The sequence below is a fragment of the Equus przewalskii genome, chromosome 20, assembly GCF_037783145.1.
Source record: "Equus przewalskii isolate Varuska chromosome 20, EquPr2, whole genome shotgun sequence".
NCBI classification, from domain to species: Eukaryota; Metazoa; Chordata; class Mammalia; order Perissodactyla; family Equidae; genus Equus; species Equus przewalskii.
The window spans coordinates 31,875,276-31,891,614 of record NC_091850.1 but is presented as its reverse complement, the minus strand read 5'-3'; the positions used below and the strand labels follow the sequence as shown (position 1 = coordinate 31,891,614).

The following is a 16,339-nucleotide window of genomic DNA, read 5'->3' as shown; positions in this document are numbered from 1 at the left end:
CCCCAGACCGAGTTCAAAACGCTTCTGCTGGTGTGTGAGTCTCCAGCACCGAACTCACTGTCCAAGGCCAGCTGCTGCTCAGACTCCCCTCAGAGCCCCTGCGCTCTGCTCCCGACTCCTCCACGACCTCTGCTTTGGAGAAAGTTTCCTAGTTCTGGACTGCACCAGAATGCTCTCTTGTTCTCAGCCCACGGCTCTCCCCGACTCCGTCTGAGAGTGCAGAGGTGCTGCTTCTCCTTGCCTGGCCTACAGAAGCTCTCCACGGTCTACTTCCACATGCCCACCCCCGAGTGCACTGTACAAAACCCACACGATGAAAATTCCACTCACATACGTGTTTAACACTCATGACTGAAAGCAAATAAAAACATCTATCTACGCCCAGGCATTTGTCCCAGAGTTTTAAGATCCTAAAAGTCAGGGTCTCCATCCCCGGGCGTTCCTCTTTGCAGCTATTTTTTAATTAATTAATTTTTTTTTTTTTGAGGAAAATTAGCCCTGAGCTATCTACTGCCAGTCCTCCTCTTTTTGCTGAGGAAGACTGGCCCTGAGCTAACTTCCATGCCCATCTTCCTCTACTGTATACGTGGGATGCCTACCACAGCATGGCTTGCCAAGTGGTGCTATGTCCGCACCCGGGATCCAAACCGGTGAGCCTTGGGCCGCCAAAGTGGAACATGTGAACTTAACTGCTGTGCCACCAGGCCAGCCCCTCTTTGCAGCTATTTTAAAATGTCTGTGAAGATGATGGTGCTGGTATCAGTGGAGTAAGAGAAACCTGAGAATGAATTCTAAGCAGGGAGGTGTAACACTCTTAACACTCTCATTCTGACCCTGAAATCACGGAGCACCATGGGGCCAGGCTTACGCTTGTACTTTTTCTCCTGCAGGAAACAAGCCTAAACTACGGGAATGCATGAGTTTAAACGAAATTGATTTTTAATTCTGTCTTTCTAGTGCTATCCAGCTTTCGAAACAAGTTTCATTTTTAAGAGAATCTTCCTTCTTGCCCCTGAAGGGCATTAATAATACACCTGTAGGTAACAGGAAGTGGGGCTAGAAAACTCGATTTCAAATGAGAGAGAACTCAGCAGTCCATTTAGAAGGAGGGGACATTGCAGCCACATCAGCGAAAGACTCGGATTTCATTTCAAGCAACTCTGTGATTAGTGTGGTCTGGCCCTGGGGACCTCCACCTCTCAGACCCCCGACCTTTATCCCTCTCCATGTCACCAGTTACTTGGTTCTCTGTTCTGACATTGTTGGTTAGGCCTTTTTCAATAACATGCTCAGACCAACTCTCCCATTAGGTTGTAAACTTCTAGAAGACTCAAGTATAAAAGTCTACACACGGTAGGTGTTCAATAAAGGAACGAAAGTCAAAGTCAGCGAGCCAGGGTCAGGTGGTACAGAAGCCACAGGCAGACAATTTTCCAGTCTGCCCGTAGACGCTAAACCTCAGCAGTCAGGGAGCACGTCAGAGAAATGATAAAAGCTTGAGGGGATGAAAGCACGAGATAGTCGACTTAATTTGAAGCGTAGGGCTATAATATACTTAAAATATTCTAAACAGTAGACGTAGTACTTTAGCTCAGCTCTAACCAACTGCAGCAACAATCCTTGTTGCCTGGTGGTTACACCTGCTTTTACACATTCTGAACGTTTATGCCCTGTCCTCACATACAGCAAGTCAAGCCCACTGAGGAAATAAGAGACCACAAAGGTTCTGTGGCAACTGCACAGGGTTGTCAAACACAAAGATACAAAAATAACAATTCAACAATCCACGAGTCTCTTTATATAAAAAGGATTATCCAAAGATTTTAACTTTAACCAAGTTGAGTTAATATAAAACAAAATTCAAAATATTAGGAAATGTGAGCTTTGGTAAAGATACCAAACAATTCCTTCTTGGGTTGTGAATAGGTCTGCCAAGTTCCAAGTGGAAGATTTTATTTTTAAACCATAACAGTGAAATCCAACGCAAAGGATTCCAAGGTCAGGGTAGAGAAGAATGGGGAGGATTTCTACACTAGTTCTTTCTTTTTCCAAGACGTTCCAGCTATATCAAGCTGTATCTACAGAAACTGAAGCTCAAGGGAAGGAAAATGGAAACACCCTTTGTGCTATAAATATATTACCTAAAAGAAGAACGTTCATGTTTTGTGCTTCTAGACATTCTGTAATCTCTATTGCTTTTTTCAGGCAACGTCTAAACAAGAAAGAGACAAGAAAAAGGGGCATTAGTTCCTGAGTTTGGTATCATAAACATAAGAAATTTAGAGACAGTTTGACTTGATTGTCAGTTTTCTTTTATTTTTTCATGCTAAAATCCTCCAGAAAAATTCCATTTACACTATTCAGATACTGCAGATACACTCATCTGCCTATTGGAAACTTAAAATTTTCAGAAGGGAATCCCAAAACTGATGTAAAAGTGCTCCTAGGTGATTTCTAAACCAGAAATTCTTATTGACAACTCATACCTGAGTCTGCTGGTGAGTCCTAGTAAGACCCTTAAACGCCCATGTCTGGAGACCGTGCTGCATGTCCATACTGTTTAATTCAAGGTCACCTGCCAAACGTGTTGGTGTGGCTGAAAAGGTCCAATATACCTAGAAATCGTTTTTGTCTCTCCCTCAATACAGTATTCCCTTCGAGAATGTTGCCACTATTTGCAGCTTCAACTTTTATTTGTGTGTAACTATGGGCTTCACACCTGCTGTTTCCTGCCTCTAGTGGTGCCCTTCATCTGCTTAGGGACGCTCAACCTTCTCTGCCTGCCCCATATGAAGAAAGGTCCTTTTCTCTTATAACGTGTACCACTGTTCGCAATTATATATTCAAATCACGGGACATGTAGCAGGCTCTTCAAAACAGATTTGTTAATGAGTGTTTGGAGGTCTGAGGCTCCTTTCCACAAAACTCACTGGTGGACCTGAGAGAGAACGCCGTGCTGGCTAAAAGGAAGAATTCTTCTTTTTCTCCAGGTGTTCCCTAGGGCTGGAGCTATTTCTCACCCCTGACCATTTCTGTCTTGTGCCTTCCCTTTGTCCTCTCCTCTGTTTAATGGCAACAGACAGGAGCTAGTCAAACTATGAAGTAGGAAAGGAATAGAATTCTGTTCTCTGGGAATCTCAATCTAATTCCAAAAGCAAAAATGACTAATTGACATTAATCATGATTTTAAAAATCTTTAAATAGGTAATAAACATGTAAGATACAGAATTCTTCTAAAAAGGTATTCAGTAAAAAGCAAGCATCCCTCCCCTTCCCCATCCCCAGGATCCTCCCTGGAGGCCAGCGCTGCGGCCTCAGTTAGAATTTTGGGTTGCCACGCCCCCTTTTTGTGGTCCTTCAATGCCTATAGTCTAGAGATCTCTGTGACCAGAGAGCATGTCTGCAAATTCTGATCAAATGTGCACAGAAACAATAAATAACAAATGCAAAATCCAGCTGAGGCCTGAATAGAACATGTGATCTAAGAATATGTAACTATGAAATATAAAACAGTTAAATCATTTGTCACTTTGCTTTACTACTCTGAATTAGAGAACTATAAAATTCATGAGCAAAACAAAAACAATGGCTTGAAATACCTGATTATGTCAAGCCAGCTGCTACTTTCCAACAGGGAAAACCATTTTATATCTGTGTCCCAAAACTCGGTACTATTATCTGAAAAATGAAAAAAGAGTGAAGAAGTCAGATCATCATTTGCTGATTTGTCTGCCATAAAAAACCTGTGCTACTCAACCGTGCTGTTCAGATGAGCGGTCCTAGGCCGAAACTGCGGATCCAGGAGCAAGTCTCCATTTTAAGTCAGGACATTTCAAAACCTCAGTTGAAATGGCTTTTGAACTGTAAGCCCTTGGAACAGTGGGGTAGTCAAAACTAGACTTTTATTGCTCAAATAAAAAGTGCCCTGTGACATCTATACACAGCCACAGTCTACCCTGTAACTCAAACGGGGAGAATAACATGCTTTAGGCAGAAATAGTCAACAGGCAGGTTGCTGTTCCACAACTGGAAAACCCAACAGGACACACCCCAGTGCCACAGAGGCCTAAGGGGGAGATATGGCTTCCTCTGGAATCCTAAACACACAAACACCTTCACCTTGCACACTGCTACACAATCCCCCAACCCACCTTGCTACAAAGAGCCCTGCATTTTACAGAAATCTAATAAGTTTCAAAGTTGCAAACTCAAGTCAATGAAAAGGCAGCATACTCCTTTAAGTCCTGGATGGTGAAAACAAAAGTGGAGAATCACAGTCCTGTATCAACTAGTACAATTTAGCACTCTCTCTGCCAAGTCCCTGCTGTTCATAAATCTGTTTTATACATGCATCACGTATTCTAGTCAGAGGAGTACGCTTCTGTTTCCCATTGTGTCACATTCATCTTTATCTCCGACGCCTAGTATAGTTAGTGCATATAATGGAAATTCAATAAATACTGGCTGAATGAATGAATGGATCCTAAATTAGTTAGAATTTGCTAGGCTAAAAAGCCCAAGTTAGGAAAAGTTACCTGTAAGTGTGACAAATCTCAGAGGGTAAAGACTCATTCAAAAATGAAGAGAATTAATAGGTGACTGAGCTTGATTAAATATGATTCAAGTTCTAAATTATCCATAGTGGGCAGCCTGGGCAGGCAAGAGGGGGTGGCTGGGATGGGAATATTTCATTTTCTACTTGGTATATTTCTGATTAATTGAAATTTTTTACATTGCTAAAAAATGTATATACTCAATCAGAAAAGTAAAATATTTCCACTTGGGGGAAAAAGTCCATTCAGTAAGCTGCTAAGGAAAACAAACTGATCATTCATTTTATAAATCACTGCAAGCAAGGGAATGATTCTAGGTATTGCATGGCTTCACAATTTTCAAAGGGAGAAGCCCAATGCTCACCACTGGGGAAAGGAGAGGAGAGGCGAGTGGCTTTGTGTTCACGGCTAGAGAAGGGGCAGTGGGGCAAAAGCCTGGAGAAAAAGAGAGGAGGACGGTGGCAATGGCAGCCGGACTCCTGGCTAGCATCCTCCACTCCACGACATGGCCATGAGCCTCTGTGCACCACCCTAAGGAGCCCAGGGAAAAGGCAGCAAATTTCACCCGTGTGGCCCAGCGTTCTCCTCACCTATCAGAAAGAGCTGCTTGAATTTAGAGTGTGCGGTCTGGATGTCCTGCAGGGACAGGAAGCTGCTTGATAGGTCTTCAGTTTTAACAATTTCATAGGGTGGCCTGTGGATGGTCTTGTAAACTCTAGGTATCAAAAAGTAACAAGAGATTAGAAGAGCAGATGTGAATTAAAAACAGCTTCTTTTTCCCCTGAGCACTTACGATGTGCCGAGCTCTGTGTGAAGAGCTCCAGAGGTATCCTCCCATATAATCCTCACCAACAGGGTAACCAGCACAGGACTGACACTCCCAGTTAACGGAAGTGGGCACAGAGGCGTGTGGAGCAGAACTTCCTGGCCCGAGATTATGAAGTTTATAAAGTGATCAAGTCACATGTGAACCAAGGCAATTTAACTCCAAAGTCTACTCCTTTTCTGTTTTTAATGCATCCACTTTGAGTTTCTTTCACTTTTTATTTTGAAAATTTCAAACACGCAGAAAAGTAGAAAAGGACAGTGATATATTCCATGACCTACATTTGACAACTGTTAACATTACAGACCTCATGCCACTTCCCCCTAAATGTTTCTGCGTGCATCTCTTAAAACAATGCAGTTGACATTCTTGATGATTACGTTATACTGACTCCTTTCAAAGTAATTAAAAATGACCACTCTGGGGGCCGGCCCCATGGCGTAGTGGTTAAGTTCGCCAACTCCACTTCAGCAGCCCAGGGTTCGCTGGTTCCGATCCTGGGTGCGGATCTAGCACGGCTCATCAAGCCATGCCGAGGCAGTGTCCCACACAGAAGAACTAGAAGGACCTACAACTAGGATGTACAACTAGGCACTGGCGGGTTTTGAGGAGAAAAAAAGAAAATGGGAAAACAAGGAGGGAGACTGGCAACAGATGTTAGCTCAGGGCCAATCTTCCCCACAGAAAAAAAAAAGCATACCCTTAAAAAAAAAAATGTGAGCAATATGTTCCAGCAGTTGTGTGCATTAAAAAGTAATCAAACACTGAAAATTAAAAAGAAAATGACCACTCTAAGTTGTGTTCCCAACACTAAGCTATCAGCGGGTAAACAGAATCAGATATACTACTAAGAACTGTTTCCTGCTTCTTAGAAAACAACTGATCTAAACAAAAACAAGATGTGGAAGAGTACTGACCCATCCAAGAAGCTCTTCTGGACTTGTAAAACGGCGTCATCCTGTTCTTTGGGCAGAGCTGACATTTTCAAAAGGGCACATCCATTGTGGCAGGACCAACACCACATCTGCAGAGGGAACAGAGGTTTCCAGACACAATATACACAACTCAACAGGGGACACGGAAGCTTTGCATTTAAATTCATACTGGGAAACTTCTAACTCCAGTAAGAAATGGCTGGATATATTCAACTTTGTCAAGCCAAGAAATAGTCACTCACAATGAAACGACTGAGTTAGTCTTAAAAAAACCAAACCAGGTCTAGGCGGTCACACTCAGACTCGCTTACAGTCTAACATACACCTTTTAACTTGGCTTTAGCGCTGGGAACCTGGATGACGGGAACAACAACATTGTTATTATTAGGGTAGTAACTGTCGTGGAGTGCAGCTTATGATGTCAGGCAAGTGACATGAATTAACTCAATTCTCACAGTCACACTCTGAGACAGTAAGATTATTAACCGTATTAAGAGCAAGAGCCTGGGGCTGGCCCCAGGGCTGAGTGGTTGAGTTCGCGCACTACACTGCGGCAGCCCAGGTTTTTCACTGGTTCAGATCTTGGACGCGGACATGGCACCGCTTGTCAGGCCACGTTGAGGCGGCATCCCACATGACACAACTAGAAGGACCCACAACAAAGAATATACAACTATGTACTCGGAGGATTTGGGGATAAAAATCAAGAGCCTGAGGCTTGGAGAGAGAGACTAACTTCCCCATGTTACACAGAAAGCTGCAGCAGCCTGACTTGACTCTGGAGGCCGTGCTCTACCTGGACAGAGCGCAGGGGGAGCTCCCGTTATTAAAGAAAGTTCACACTAGAAAGGATGGGAAGTCGGCTATTCAGTGTACACTGATACCAGACTTGCACACGCAAGCCACTACATTAGGGTGTGAGAGGAGGTAGAGTGTGCTAAGATACAGTGTCTACCTTCTAGGAGCTTCTACTCTCAAAAGGGAAAAACGTTTACAAAGAGAATAGAAGGGAGAATGTGATAAATGACAGAAGAGAATTTCAAGGAACAACAAAGGAGGGCAGAGGAGGAAGAAATCATATGAACAGCTGTTAAGTCAGAGTTTCAGGTGGTCAAGGCGGTTTTCCTGGCTTCAGTGGGAGTTTCCATTTGTTTGCTTGCTTTGCAGAGAGAAAAGGAGATGAGAACTGATCTTGGGGCCAAGTCACCCGCCAGTGGAGCCTGGGATGGAGGAAAGGGAAAGGGTGGTTGGGGCAGGTGAGTAATGTAGTGGACTTTGTGCCCCATAAAGCCCTGGCTAAGGGCTTCACTGGCTCAAGCCCCACCAGTGCCCTGGCTCAAAGGTAAATCGACAGAAGAAAACACCTTTTGTAATTCTGCCGCCCAGAGGGGCACCTTTTTGCCATCCACCTGCAATGTATAAACACGTGCTGGAAATGCCAGCAGCAGCCTGGGCCGGGACATTAGAGATCAACACACAAGCCAGGTGACACTCTCTGCACTACACTTAGAAAGTGTGAAAGGTGGAAAGAGGAAGACGATGAAATCAGTGCAGGAAATGTGGGGCAGCTAATGCCAGTAGGACATCTGTGTGGAGATCTTCATCCATGATGAGGAATATGAGCTTAGGAGAGGCAAGCCTGGAGCCTGGGACATGGGAGCTGACTGTGAGCTGACATGGCAGAGATGATGAGCTTGCCCAGAGAGCGAGGACAGAGGAAAGAGAACTGCTTCAGGAACTGCCAAAATGAGCACTGATTCCCCTCTTGGGACTTGGGGCCACGTCGTACTTTGACTCTTTAAGATTTGTAACGAGGTGGAAGTGTTAGAACACTGAGACAAATCAAAGGGCCCTTTGCTGTCCTCTTACTCGCTTTTCCAATGTCATGCTAAGCAATGTGCAGGAACCACCACACAGTTTTCACTCTGCCACATTTCGCCCAAGCAGTCCTGCCCTCTAGTTGGTGCAGCTCATTTGAATAAAGGGGGAGGCACCTTTGGCCATGACTGGGTAACAGGGTCTAAGAAATTAGGGTTCTTAATCCTTTTTATCTCCTCTCCTGGGGCAGAAAGGGTTGGTTCTTGGTGATATTCAACCCTAACTCATTTTCTATTTGGGGCACAACCGTAACTGTCTCACCTCAACTGAGGCACTCAGGGGTAATTCCCTTACTATTCTCTATTTGAAACAGTCAATAGAAAACAAGCAAAATTCTTGGTCACAGAGAGACTTCTTACAGGAATTTACCAAAAAGTACATCTTCCCCTACTGTAATATGTACAATTTCTATCTGGGTTCTTTTTTTTTTTAGGAAGATTAGCCCTGAGCTAACTACTGCCAGTCCTCCTCTTTTTGCTGAGGAAGACTGGCCCTGAGCTAACATCTGTGCCCATCTTCCTCTACTTTATATGTGGGACACCTGCCACAGCATGGCGTGCCAAGTGGTGCCACGTCCACACCTGGGATCTGAACCAGTGATCCCTGGGCTGCTGAGAAGCGGAATGTGTGAACTTAACTGCTGTGCCATCGGGCCAGCCCAATCTGGGTTCTTAATATGCATGGCTGACAATACACAAAAATAGTGTGTTAATCCCATTTATTTAGAAAAAGGAAGAGGGAACATGTACAACTGGAGACTAGAAAGCAGAGTAAGAAAGAAGGAAAGGAACTATTACAGAGGTGAAAGGACCAAGACAGCACAGTGTTTCCAAAGCAAGAGAGAAATTTAAAAGACAAACAGGGAGGACATAATCACTGTGAAAAACTAGCAATGGTGTGGAGAACTGGGGCCACGCAAGGCTCAATCAGCAGAGTGGGGGGAGCAGAACTCATGTTGCAAGAAGAAAGCAGTAGAGAGGTAAGTAGAGACAAGTAGTACAGACTCTTTCACTATGTTCAGGTGTCCAGGGAAGAGAACATAGCTTGACTCTTAAGGAAGGGATTCTTCAGGTTAAGGGAGAGGTGAGCAGAACTCATGGAAAGATACATGTGGATGAGGAAAGACTGACAGGAGCAAGTTCCAGACAAAGCAAGGGGAGACAAGATGAAGAGCCCAGGCAGAGGTTTAGATTCAGGATGAAGGAAACAGGAGCACAGAGAGAAACAACAGGAGGTAGAAAAGAAGGAAGCTGGGGTAGAAGGAAGCTGAGGAGTTGTCCAAGGTTCCACTGATGCAGGGGAAAGGTCATCTCTCAGTAAGAGGGTTAAGCGTGGAATCACAAACTTAAAAGAGAAGGAGAAAATGTTTACAGCAGCCCCAGAACGATACAGGAACCAAAGGAGTTAAACAACAGACTGCTGAGCAGAACAAGGGCCCAGCGAGGCAAAGTAACACAGAGCTTTCATGTATCCCATTAAGTACACTCTGCTGTTCGGTTTGAATATCTATAGCAATGTTCATTAGCCCTACAGCAAAAAAAGATACATGCTCAGGGCTGGAGAACAGCAGAGGACCCAGGAGGTCAAAGTCCCTAGGACGGCAGCAAGGTAGGACTGAAATGACAAATGATGCAGGTCTTCCCTGAAGAGGAGTAAGTGAAGGCAAGGACGAATGGACTAGGTGAAAAGTCAAGGGTGGCTGCACAACACCGCAAATACACTAAATGTCACTACTGGTCAACTTCACGTGACTCGAGAGCTCTGTGTTCCCTGGGTAAACGTGCAGATTCTATCTGTGCAGTATCTTTCTGCTGTCCATTCATGTAAACTCCACTGACGACTTTCAGGACACACAATTAAGGCTGATCTAATAAAGTGAGAACACCTTCCTACAGTTTCGATCAGTTATGTTGCTGGCTCCTCATCAGAACATTTTCTAACTTCCCAGCCCAAGGCCTGGCTAGAACACAGAGTATGGAAATTTCATACAATGCCGGGTGGAGAAGCAGCCTATTCCCACGTGTGTAAACAATTCATCTTTGTTTCTTCCCACAGAGCACATCCTCTTTTCCTAGATTCATCTATGAAAGGCTGAAGGACGAAGACTCTCATTTTCATTCTTCTGGAACAGAGATTATCAAAATGCAGCCTACAGGTCCAAGGGGTCCCAAGACCCTTTCAGGTGGTCTGAGAATAATACTAAGATATCATTTGTCTTTTTCACTGTGTTGACATTTGTGCTGCTGATGCAAAAGCTCTGGTGGGTAAAAGTGCTGGTGCCTTAGCACCACTCAAGGCCTTGCTGGCAAACAGCACTGGTCCACTGTATTCTTCACTGCCACACACTCACAGAAAAGCAAACTGTTTCACTTGAGAAGGTCCTTAAGGAAGGACTAAAAGTTATTAATTTTATTAATCTTGACCATTACATATTAATATTTAATATTAGTTTTTATATTCTGTGTGATGGCGTGGGAAGTAAGCACTGAAGTAAGTGTTTGTCTCAAGGTAAAGCACTTACAAGACTAAGCTGAGAGCTAAACTAGGGGCTTTTCCCATGGAACTGAAAGAATGAGTGACAGACAAACTACAGGTGTTTGGACTTTGGTATTTGGGAGAAATTTATTCTTAAAAAAATAAAAATGAATGAAGTGAGCCTATCACTTCAAGGAAAACAAGTGACAATTTGTTGCTAAGGATAAAAAGTGAACTTTCAAGCAAAAATTAGAAGTTTGGAAAACTAGCCTCTTTAGCTAGACAGCTTCCCAATATTTACAGACTTCTCTGATGACACAGAGGTGATATTAATGAATGTGATTTTTATATTATACAAGGAAATATGTTAATATTTGAACAATCTATATAACCTAGTGAACCAATATTTCCCAATGACCAATGTACAGTCATGTGCTGCATAACGACGTTTTGGTCACCGATGGGCTACATATACAACGGCGGTCCCATAGCATTAGCACCATACAGCCTAGGTGTGGAATAGGCTATACCACTAGGTTTGTGTAAGTACTCTCTATGATGTTCAGACAACGATGAAATCGCCTAACAATGCATTTCTCAGAACCTATCCCCTTCGTTAAGTGACGCATGACTGTATTATGTTGTAAAATTTTTATACCATGTTTTAAGATCCTTTCAAAGTACAAGACAGACCAACGGATTTTAATTTAGCAGTGAATGAAAAGTTCACTGATTGTTTTCAGATTCCTTATTGCAACTAACCCTTATGAAACCACCTCATCAATTTTTTGGTGTACCATCAAAAAACAATATTCTCAATTACCTGAAAAGGCTATTAAATATTCTTCCCTTTCCCAAATATGTATCTGTGTGAGGCTGGATTTCCTTCAAATACTTTCAACCAAACCCAGACATACCACAACAGACTGAATGAAAGAAGCCACTGTAAGAACATAGCTGTCTTCTATTTTCAAAAATGTAAAACAGTGCTATTCTATTTTTTTGTTTTGGATAATAGTTATTTTTCAAAGAAATATGTTATTTATGTTAACAGGTCATGAGTTTATTACCACAATAAACATTAAAAAACTTCTCAGTTTTAATTTTTAATATGGCAAATCTCAATAGATAAAACCACATAAACAAAAACTCTTTGAGATCCTCAATAATTTTTAAGAGCATAAAGAGTCCTGAGACCGGAAAGTTTGAGAATCATTGCTCTAAATCAAAGGTTGCAAACTTGTGGGACATGAGCCAACTCTGGCCCAAAGACATATTTTTGAAACATTTGAATCAGTTGCATACATTTAGAAATCGGAAAAACTCACATAAAAATCTTCAAAGAAATCAGGACATCTGGCAAGATCAGGCCCATATTTCCATATGGCATGAACCAACTGGTACAGAAGAGCAGCCACCCCCTGGACCAGGCAGAAGGTCTCTGGTTCAGTGCAAGGGCCATGCTCATTACCTGCCTGGCCTGCTCTCATTTCTGGGCATGTGATCCCTGCTTAGACATTTTGCCTCCGACACAAGAGAGATCTTTTTGTTGAACCATTCATGTGCACAGCACAGCATTTATTTGTAATTCTCATTCCTTACTAAATTCCCTGCAGGCTTGGCAACTCCCAACCACCAATTGGAAACTGGGGTAATTGCCAGAGTCTTGCTTTCCTTGATCAGTGACACATTAAATATGGCTCCCATCCCAGTCTATTCTGTGAAAACTAAGTAAGCTCTCCATGTTGTCTCTGGGAGAAAACACTGCCACACCCACACAAAGATGAATGGTGCAGGACAAAAAGAATCTTAAACTCTACTACCATCAGAGTAGTTGGCTCAGCCTCAAAATGACTTAGGTGTTAAATCAGGCTGGCTTTCAACACTAGTCAGATCTGTAATCCTCTTAAAGCTGTTCAAAGATGTCTCTGCTAAGAACTCCAGTGCATCTGTGAAAACTTTAGAAGTCTGTCCCAGGAAGCCTCACGTCCAAGAGACTCCTCTGGGGAGTCCCTAAGATATTTTTGGATCACTCTTGGACTGAGGACAAACTCTTTAGTACCAAAGCCGAGGGCTGTAAGTAGGATAATTTGCCAGCATGGGCTGATGAGTGACCCATGGCAGTTGGGTTTCTAGATGCACTTACTGGTATGCCGTGACCCTGAAAGCGTGGCACATCCTCTTCAGGAAGAGGGGTGGGGACAACAAAGTATTCTGGCAACCTAGAAGAAAGAGATGTCATCAGTTTCAGAACTAGAGGTAACTCACTAAATATGAAAGCTTGACTTCAATGAACACAGGACGCCAAGCAGGGTGGTATGACACGGACCACATTTCCCTGTTAAGAAAAGCCAGTGCAGATGAACTGTTGCTGGTCAAATCAGTTGGGGATCAGAGTTCAAATCCTAGCTCTGCCTCTGGCTATGCGTAACCCTAGGGAAGTTATTCCACCTCTCTGGGTCTGTTTCCTCATGCATAAAATGAGAGGATTGGAATACGTGATATTCCTCATCATATAGTGACAATATAAACACCTGTGTTGCTTTCAGTCAGTCTAACACGAAAATCAGTAATTATGACAACTGCTGCCACGACACTTTATCAAGTGCTCTGACAACAACATATAAGTGCTTACTATATGCCAGACTCTCTCTCGTTCTAATTACTTAACACAAATTATTCATTTAATCCTCCCAACAACCCTGTGAGATATGCATTATTATCATTTCCGTTTTACAGATAAAGAAAGGAGACATAGCACTAAGGCGCTTCCCAGGTTACACAACTAGTCAGCATTAGTGGAGCTGGGACCTGAGTCCAAGCAGTATGACTTTAGTTCTACAGGAGAAAATTTAGGTTCTCACAAGAACAAACCTCCTAAGTAGCAGGACGTGGAAAAGTCAGGTTTTCAGAGTTGCAGTGATCAGAGATATATGGGGACACCATCTCTTCCTCTAATTAGCAGAAGCAGGTTTTATTAATAAGGCCACCTTAGTTCTACCACTGTGGAGCTGTAAACATCTTTCTCTCCAAAAGCTCGAAATAAAGGCTCATGAGAAATAAGAAGGTGCCTATGGTGTAAGAACTATGATGGAAAATAAGCAGATGGTGTTTGTATGCATGCTGCATGTTTGAAGTAAATCTCTTAAGTATTAGCTCATGCATGGGAAAGATGGATTTCCTGAATGGAAGAGATCAGAATTTGACTGTGATCAAGCTGTTAGATCTAATCAATTCAAGGGGGATGAAGCAACATTTTAAACCTCATCATGGAGATGTGATCATCAAAACCCAGACTATGGGAAACTATCAAAAAATGGCCTGGTTTCTTCAAATAAATTGCAAGAAAAAGATGATTCTATGAGAATCTATACATTAAGAGACTTCAGAAACCTATCAACCAATTGCAAGATACCAATCTCACTGAATCTTTATTAATGATAAAACAGATAAAAAGATGAAAGATAAATTAATTAAAAAATTTATAAAACAATGGGGAAAATTTGAACACTCACTGGGGACTGAATGATGTTGTTAATATCATTGATTATGACTCCTAGCAACACTGTGACGGCAGAGCACCTACTCAGTCTTTTTGTGCCACCCTCTCACCTTCCAGTACTGTCTCAGACAATGCTCCGCTGCTATTCACAGGGTTTTCATGGCCATTTTCTATAGCAGTAGGTGGCCAGGTCCTTCCTTCTAGTCTGCCTTAGTCCAGAAGCTCCACTGAAACCTGTCCACCATGGGTGATGCTGCTGGTATTTGAAATACTGGTGGCATAGCTCTCAGCATCACAGCAACACGCAGCCACCACAGTATGACAACCAACAGGTGGTATGGTTTCCTGACCAGGAAATGAATCCGGGCCACAGTGGTGACAGCACCAAATCTTAACCACTAGACCACCATGGTGAGTGATATTAAGGGGTTAATGTTAAATTTGAAAGGCATGATAATGGTTTTATGGCTATATTTACAAAAAGAGTCCTTGGGGCTGGCCCCATGGCTCAGCAGTTAAGTTCACACGCTCTGCTTCAGCAGCCCAGGATTTCACCATTTCAGATCCTGAGTGCAGACCTAGCACTGCTCAGCGAGCCATGCTGAGGCAGCATCCCACATCGCACAACCAGAAAGACCTACAACTAGAATATACAACTACGTACTGGGGCACTATGGGGAGAAGAGGAGGAGGAAGAAAAAAAGATTGGCAAGAGATGTTAGCTCAGGTGCCAATCTTTAAAAAAAGGAGTCCTTAATTCTTAGAGATGGGCACTGAAATATTTATGAATGAAATTTGATGAGCTCTGGGGTTTATTTCAAAATAATCCAGAGGAGTGGGGGAGCAGGTGGAGGCATAGAGAAAACAGGAGTAGCTATGAGTTAATAACTGTTGAAACTGGGTGATAGGTAAAAGGAAATTCATATTCTCTTCTTTTACATTGCTTGAAATTTTCCATTAAAACAACCTAAAAAGTAATTAAGAAAAAAGCCCCCATGATATTGTGATGTAAAACCAGGTTTGGGAACCACTGGTCAAGGCTAAGATACCTCAAACTATCAAACCCTGGAAGAATTACTTGGCTTCTGAGGTTGTGAAGCACTTGGAATATTTTCTTCTACGTCTACTTAAGTGGGTGGGCAGAAAGGCATCCCTTCTTCAGGTGTTGTTGCTGAAGTAAAAACCTCTTCACAGACCCATGGCTCTCAAACTCAGGTGGTCCATTAAAATCATACGGGAAGATTAAAAAACTCCCAATGTCCAGGCTCCAACCCAGAACGATTTAATATCAGAAGCTTAAAAGCTTTCCAGGTGTGCAATCAGGATGAAAGCTGTGGTTCTAAAAGACCCTGCTGGGGGCCAGCCCTGTGGCCGAGTGGTTAAGCGGTTAAGTTCGTGTGCTCCACTTGGGCAGCCCAGGGTCTTGCTGGTTCAGATCCCGGGCATGGACATGGCACTGCTCGTCAGGCCATGTTGAGGCAGTGTCCCACATGCCACAACTGGAAGGACCCACAACTAAAATATACAGGTGCGTACTGGGGGGATTTGGGGAGAAAGAGCAGAAAAAAAAAGAAAGATTGGCAACAGTTGTTAGCTCAGGTGCCAATCTTTAAAAAAAAAATAAAAAAATAAGGGACCCTCCTACTCAAAGTATGCAGCAGTATCACCTGGATGCTTTAAGGAACACAGATTCTCCAGACAGACCCCAGACCTACAGAATCAGAATCTGCATTTTAACAAACCTCCCAGACGACCTAGCTGCACATAGACTGTGAGCAGCACTGTTCCAGATGGCAATTTACAAATAGACCACTGTTTCTCAGACAGTACAGCCGAGTCCCCATGGGGTTGTTTAAACCAGATTCTCAGCTCCTTCCCCAGAGGCTCATTCTACAAGGCTGGGATGGAGCCACATTGGTTTAAAAAATTTGCATGTCTTCCCCTACTGGTGAGATTGAATATTTTACGTTGGTTAACCAATTAATTTTCTCTTATAGTCTTTTACTGAAGGGGAAAAAAAAAATGTCAGAACCAAGTACATTAGCATACGTATCATGCAGTCACTCAGGAAAGGAGGTTGCGCAGAGATGGACAGCTGCACACCAGTGAGGGGAGTCTGAGCTGTCCCTCCCATCTCAATGAACTTGAGGTGGTTCTATGGAGCCTCTGC

The 16,339-nt window shown here is 43.1% G+C and overlaps 1 protein-coding gene across 1 annotated transcript in view; it reads right to left on the bottom strand.

Annotated features, from left to right (window-relative positions):
- The window catches only part of MTMR12 (myotubularin related protein 12), a 70,155-nt gene that overhangs the window by 9,979 nt on the left and 43,837 nt on the right, over positions 1-16,339 (bottom strand). Inside the window, exons 8-12 of the mRNA XM_070587085.1 lie at positions 12,814-12,889; positions 6,297-6,403; positions 5,144-5,268; positions 3,600-3,678; positions 2,142-2,212 (exon numbers count right to left, since the gene is read on the bottom strand). Coding sequence (XP_070443186.1) covers positions 2,142-2,212; positions 3,600-3,678; positions 5,144-5,268; positions 6,297-6,403; positions 12,814-12,889 — 458 coding nt within the window. The remainder of the gene's footprint in view (positions 1-2,141; positions 2,213-3,599; positions 3,679-5,143; positions 5,269-6,296; positions 6,404-12,813; positions 12,890-16,339) is intronic.